At 38.8% G+C, this 6954-nt stretch overlaps 1 protein-coding gene across 1 annotated transcript; it reads left to right on the top strand.

The window, feature by feature from the left end:
- Positions 1 to 730: 730 nt before the first annotated feature.
- LOC146379973 (uncharacterized) lies at positions 731 to 4346 on the top strand. Its single transcript, XM_084939911.1, has 4 exons — positions 731 to 866; positions 1844 to 2440; positions 2786 to 2832; positions 3797 to 4346. The coding sequence occupies exons 1-4, from the start codon at positions 849 to 851 to the stop codon at positions 4344 to 4346; spliced, it is 1212 nt and encodes a 403-aa protein (XP_084796037.1). The 5' UTR covers positions 731 to 848.
- Positions 4347 to 6954: the final 2608 nt, after the last annotated feature.

A 6954-nucleotide genomic window follows, 5' to 3' on the forward strand; every position in this document is an offset into this window, starting at 1 on the left:
TCCTCTCAGTGACTGAGTTGTCTCATTGTGTCCTCATTTTTTATAGATCAAGGCCTGAGTAACCCAACCTTAAGTGTTCATTAAGGTGTTTGTCACATAGATATAAAATAAGCTCCGAGATTAAGCGGCTGTTATAGACGGGGTGATTAGTTTATGTAAAAATGTAGTTTGTTGTTGTTTTGGTTTACGTGCTGAAAATGGTTTTATTTGTGTATGTTCAATGTGTTAGACTTGTACATAGTTAACCACATATGATCAAATAATGTTGAATCCTGGATATGGATTTGTAAGCAATGAAATTTGAAATAATTGGCTAGGAACAAGAAAAGTGTAAACTTCATCCTACTCCTTTTCGAGCACACACATTCTGTAGACATAGATATTTACATGAAAACTTGATGATTTTTAAGTTGTTTTTTTTTCTGTTGTTATTTCAATTATATTTGCATCTATCTATCTATCTATCTATCTATCTATCTATCTATCTATCTATCTATCTATCTATCTATCTATCTATCTATCTATCTATCTATCTATCTATCTATCTATCTATCTATCTTTTCTTGGCCAGGTGCTCTCCTGGTACTGGTGTGCCATACTGCTGAATTTGGTATCGGTGCTCAAACCTTTTGTGTTTGTTTCAAACAAGTTGTCCACCCAGGGAAGCTAAAATTTGTTCTGTGTGTTCTCAGATGAACATGTGAGACACTTTGACTCTTCAGTGCAGTGTGGAGCTTAACAAAGTTCTTTTTTGTGTCCCAGCTGATCAGCAGGAGGAGAAGAGTCTGACGGAGCAGCAGAGGAAATTTCAGCTACTTGGACTCAGCTCAGCCACTGCAGAGAAAACAATGAGCTCAACACAGAAGGTGACAGATACTAGTGTTAAGAAATACTCTGTTAAAAGCTGAAGTACTGATATGTATATTTTATGCTAAACTAAGTGAACCTTGTGCAATATTAATGTAATGTAGAAATAATGCATACAATGTATACAATGCCTACATCTTGGACGGTGACGTTGCCTCTAAACATCAAAATGAGCAGGGAAGATGTTAAAGTGGGATTCAGCAGGATTCAACCGTAAAATCAGCTGTAGTGGCTCAGTGTGGGGAAAAGGGTCACAGCTCACAATCATTTCTATTGAAAGCTCCAGTAGATTTTTTTAATGTGCAGGCTGTGATCAGCTGACCTGCTGCTCTCTGTGAATTCATCCAGATGTCAGCAGATGTTTCATGAGTTGTCCTGGCTGATTTCCATTCTCTGCACTGACAGTACACTGTCTTTATATTAGACACTAAACTGCTGGTATGTGGGTGGAGCTCAGTGAATGAATGTCAGCATCATGAGCTTAAGTTTAAGTTAATCTCTGCTACACTTGTTGTAATCTAACTCTGACATGAGCACCACAGTCACTGTGCACCAGTCACACACTGTTCTTTACTTAAATCCATCACATTACAGTAAACTTGCCTGCTTATCCTGCACTAACCTGCAGAGGATTTTACTGCAGTCTTTAAATCACATTGTGAGACAAACTGCACACAAACAGTTTGTGTGTTTACTGATGTTTGTTGGGCTGATAGAATTGCTGCATTTGAAATTACCTGCCACATAAAAAATATTACTCCATTTATTCTCGCTCGTCTTCTGTATTGCTAACTAGATGTTGAAATACCGCGACCGCAACTTATCAGCACCTGCAGTCGTTCAGGTTCTGGTGGTGTTTCGTGCCACACTCCACCTTCAGGTTTAAAACTAGTGTTAATGGAGGGAGTTTGAAGCTTCAGTTTGTTTAATGAATGCATTTCACTCAGTGCCTCTGTTCGTATCTCTGTCACTGCAGGACCAACATGGACCGAGAAGTCAGCGCTCTCAGGAGGCTGACAAACCTCACAGAAGAAAGAGAGAGAAAAAATACACCTGTGACAAGTGTGGGAAGGATTTTACCTGGAAGTCTAAACTAAAACAACATCAGCTCATCCACACTGGAGAGAGACCGTTCAGCTGTGACTTGTGTGGAAAGTCGTTTTCCTGGAAGAAAGCCTTGAAAAGACATCAAGTCATCCACAGTGGAGTTAAAGCGTACAGCTGTGATCAGTGTGGTAAAGCTTTTACTCACAGTAGCAGCTTACAGAGTCATCTAGTTACCCACTCTGGAATGAAGGCATACAGCTGTGACATCTGTGGAAAAACTTTCAGCCAGCTAGGGAACCGAAATATACACGTACGCATTCACTCCGGAGAAGATGTGTACTGGTGTGATCAGTGTGGCAAATACTTTACAATAGACGCACAGTTACAACGCCACATGTTTACCCACACTGAGGAGAGACCTTATAAATGTGACCTGTGTGAGAAGACTTTTAAAGCTCCACAGTACCTGAGACGACACCAACAGATCCACACCAGAAAGAGACTCTACAAGTGCAGTTACTGTGAGGTATGTATTTTTATTTTATTCTTGTAAGTTCAGTCTGACTGTTTGGAACAAGTCTGCTCATTAAATTGTGTTAGCATGTTAGCACTTCTACTGCACCGAAGAGTAGCTCTGAGCCATTATTCAGGTTTTCATTTCATTTAAGTGTAAGTCAGATGTTACTGTAATATTATAATACTGTAGTATTATGGTTGTAGTATTGTAGTTATTGTAGCCCAGTAAACTGAGTGTGTTAATCGAAACAGTAAAATGTAATTGGACGTCTGCAGAGATGCTCTTTATTTCAGGCGACTTTCAGGATAAAAGTGTTGAAGGACTGACTTACACTGTCTTTGTGTCTTTGTTTAGAAGCAGAGCGACACAGATGGATCCACTTCTCAACCTTGTCATCGCTGTGGTGGTGGGCAGAGATGGGCAGTAACGCGTAACGTGTTAGTGCAAAAACGGTAATTAGATTACCGTTACTTTCCCATAGGAACGCTGCGTTACTGCGTTACTAAAACCGTGATTTTTTGCGAGAATGTCTCATGACAGTGACGTAAGCAAGTGCGACGTTCGTGACAACAGTTGTGTGCAGATCAACAATGGATCATATATCGAGTGCAGGAGAGAGTATGAGCGTGCAGCGTTTAAAGCGTGGAAGTACTGACCTTACTTTGAGTTTGATTCCATAAAAAGTGACAAAAACATTAGTGTCCGTTGTGCGTGGGAAGAAAACTTCTTTTTACAGCGAAAAAAACCCCCTAAACAAGCTCCGAGTGCGCAACGAGGTAATGGGAAACTCACAGAGAAACTCGCGGATTCTTCCACTGACCGCTGCACACCTGCACCAGGGTAAACCTCCGCCTGCCCCACTCCTGCTTTACACGTGAAAATAGAGCAACAGGACCGCTAGTCTTTGATTTTATTTATTTTCTGCTGTGTTTTACTTGCATCTATTTGAAAGAGTGAGTGTAAACACACACAAAAAAATATTTTATGTGCTGGAATGTGCAGAAAATAGGTTTAAATGTTAAACTAATTTATTCAAGTCAATGTTGCATATAATTAAATTTTTGCTTGATACATAAAGTTAAAAGATGAAAACTAACAAAACAAGTTTTAAAAAGGGACTTTTCCATTTGATTACATTTTGTATGATGGATGATGCAGAAAAAGTAGAATTAGGCTGAAAGATCTATCGCTTTATCATCTATTCAGGTTGTAAATCGTGTTTTTAAAAAGTAACTAAGTAACTAAGTAACTAAGTAATTAATTACTTTTGAAAATAAGTAATCAGTAAAGTAACGGGATTACTTTTTTGGGAAAGTAATCAGTAATTAGTTACTGATTACTTTTTTCAAGTAACTTGACCAACACTGGTGGTGGGAAAGACTTTCGTTGTGACATCTGTGGAAAAACTTTCAGTCAGCAAGCCGGCCTAAAAATACATCAACGTAAACACACTGGAGACAAACTGAAATACTGCAAAGAATGTGGGAGAAGCTTCCCCACATCAGGTGACTTAAAACAACATGAACTCTTTCACAGTGGGGTCAAAAAGCACCTCTGTGATCAGTGTGGGTCATCCTTCACCACTGCAGGTGACCTTAAAACACACAAACGAGTCCACACGGGAGAGAAACCATACAAGTGCAGACACTATGACAAAAGCTTCTCACGTTCAGGTAGTCGTAACGAGCATGAACGTACACACATGGAAGGAAACTACAGCTGTGAGCAGTGTGACAAGAGCTTCAGTAATCTCAGTTCATACTCTGCACACAAACAATCCCACGTTACTAATAAACTGTTTCACTGTTACCAATGTGCCAAAACATTCACTTCATTATCTGCTCTGTGCAAACATCAGCGCGATCACGCAGGGCTGAAATCGTTCCCATCACAGGACGACAGTGAATCTAAATAGAGAGAGAAACATCCTCTTCTGGTTTCAGAGTCCAACTTAAAACCCTGGAGATCAGGCTCCACAGAGTTCAGATCGGCTCTGCTTAAAGATCTAATGAGGCTATGAATCAAAATGTTCCTGTAGTTCCATTTTAATCTTTATAAATTGTTCTTCTGTAGTGTTTGTGTTCAGTTGTTACCTTTTTTTTTTTCAGTGGTTGGATGAAAAATCAGTTTCCTGTTGTTCAAGTTTTTATTGAATGTATTTTGCTAAATAAAGTAAAAAAAAAAAAAAAAGTTAAATAAAGAATTGGTTATGCTTATTCACCTCTTCTGCAAAATTTTCAGCCTTTTCACCTCTTATTAGCACAAATCTCAGCTGTTTTCAGAAAAAAACTCTTTTGAGCAGAAATTCTGCTGATTCATCTCTTTTCAGCGCATCTTTTTGCTTCCTTACCTCTTTTCATCAGAAATTCTACTGATTCACCTCTTTTCTGCAAAGTTTTAGCCTTTTCACCTCTTATCACCACAATTCTCAGCAGCTTCTGCTCATTTCGGCAGAATTGTCAGTCTCTCCACCTCTTCTTTGTGAGAAAGAGTTTGGTGCAGTGAGTTGAGTAGCTGCCTTGAGACCAGAAGGGCCAGGTTCAAATCCTGCTCAGGGCAATGTTTTTTTTATTTTATTTATTTATTTATTTTTATTTATTTATTTTTTTCTTCAACTTTTTCAGCTTTTTTCAGCAGACATCTTCAGCATTAAGGCATCCACACAGCATTTTTGCAGGAAATGCAAATTTTTCTAGTTGAAGTTTGAGACCCCTGCCCTAGACCAACGTAACACAGGTGAGAAGCAGCTGTAACAATGTTGAATGTCAGAGCAAATAGATGAAGTACGAGAGAAGAATGTATGAAAGATTGTGTTGAAATGTGCTGGAGCTGTATGTGAGGCATTCAGGGAACATCGGTCATTTATGTGGAGAGAAATATGTCTCAAAAGTGTTACAAATGAATACAGTATGATCCACAAACATAAACTAAGATTTAACAAATATGTGCAGTGATTGATGTGCTCTCAGGCATGTGCTTCAATCCACACACAAATACAAAACAATTGACCAGACGTACAACTGTTTCACAAACTCTCTAAAGCATTCACACTCCAATGGATGCATCAGAAAGCAATTTGGGATTACGATCTTGTCCGAGGATATTTGGCTTGCAGACTGGAGCAGCCAGGGATCAAACCAGAAAACTTTCTGATCAAAAGCTGACTTGTGCTAAATGCTGAACGGCAGCCACCCCATTTTAGCCATCCAAGATTAAATGGCACATTCTTTAATTACAGAGTTAGGGATTGTTACATGGAACTCAAAAGAAATGTTGAACCCATCTCGTGTCCTGTGTCTTCTAAAGCTGTCTGTACTTTTACCTCCAAAGTTCATCAGCAAACAGTTTGCAGGCCTCTAATTATCAGGCTGTACTCAAGCGCTTGAATTCAACCTAAAAGCTGTGCTGTCATACAGAACCAAGTACCCTCCGCGGAAACTATAGCTAATGTCACAACTGGATCTGATGAGACAGCTATGATTTCTGGACTCGAAGTAAATAATCCTGAATCAATTCATACAACATCAGTTTGTTTGTTTCGCTTTCATAACAAATAGTTTGAGCCATATACAAATACAGAAGCGACAAATGGAAACATATTTACAATCCAAAGTAACGGTTTTCAGTAGCACAGTCTTTTATTTACAGTCTGCTTCTCCTGGTGGTAAACCTCTATCACACGTTTGGATTAAAACTTAGGCCTATATAGCTGCTGGTTCCAGCTTAAGCAATATTTTAAAAATACTAAATTCTTCATTGATTTAAGCTGTGGGGTTTGCTATACACTGGCAGAAAATTGTAGAGTAAATGGTGAAACAAACAAACTAAATCACAAGATCCTTGAATTCCATCTTTTCTATTAACAGAAACTCCAACAACTTTGTGGCCAATTGATGATGTTTAGGATATGAAAAGTCCAGTCCAGCAGGTGGCGGTAATGCGCCTTAAAGCTTTAACCGCCAAAAAATCCAAAAGCTGAAGAAGAAGAGTTCCCGCTTAATGGCGTTTTTCTCTCAGTTTATTATCAAGACTGATTTAAAGGTAAGCACCGAGCTAATATTAATCCGAGTTTAGTTAATCTTGAGTTTAGCTCCTTAATGAGGCTTTCTGTTGCTCTCCTCGGTGTCTCTTCTCAAGTTTTTGTGAACCAGTTGGAAAAAAAATCTGACTAAATTGACTCAAGCTTCTCTAAACTAATTCACAGAAAGATATCAGCAAAAGGTTGTGAAACAGAGAAGAAAATCATTTTATTAGACGAAAGCTTTTAAATGAGCTCATTGTAATCAGAGTTTCTGTTATTTTATTAGTCTGTTATTAAGCGCTAATTAGCATCTCTGTGGCACCTGCACAGTTTATGAATGCAGCCTGCTAACCAAGCTAGCTAGCACCACCGTTCATCCATATAAGGTCACTGCCGGCTCCAAACGACCCAACATGTTGGCGGTAAAAGTGCTATAATGAAATCCATTTAAAAGAAAGGTAAAAATAAATGTATTCCAGGCTAAAACACAGCTGCCTTTGTC

Source organism: Perissodus microlepis, chromosome 9 (assembly GCF_051167445.1).
Source record: "Perissodus microlepis isolate ML-2025 ecotype Zambia chromosome 9, ASM5116744v1, whole genome shotgun sequence".
Taxonomy (NCBI): domain Eukaryota; kingdom Metazoa; phylum Chordata; class Actinopteri; order Cichliformes; family Cichlidae; genus Perissodus; species Perissodus microlepis.

Coding starts and splice junctions, on each gene's coding strand:
- LOC146379973 (XM_084939911.1), top strand. Junction 2,441..2,785: donor ACAAGTGCAGTTACTGTGAG/GTATGTATTTTT, acceptor GTCTTTGTTTAG/AAGCAGAGCGACACAGATGG. Junction 2,833..3,796: donor TCTCAACCTTGTCATCGCTG/TGGTGGTGGGCA, acceptor CTTGACCAACAC/TGGTGGTGGGAAAGACTTTC.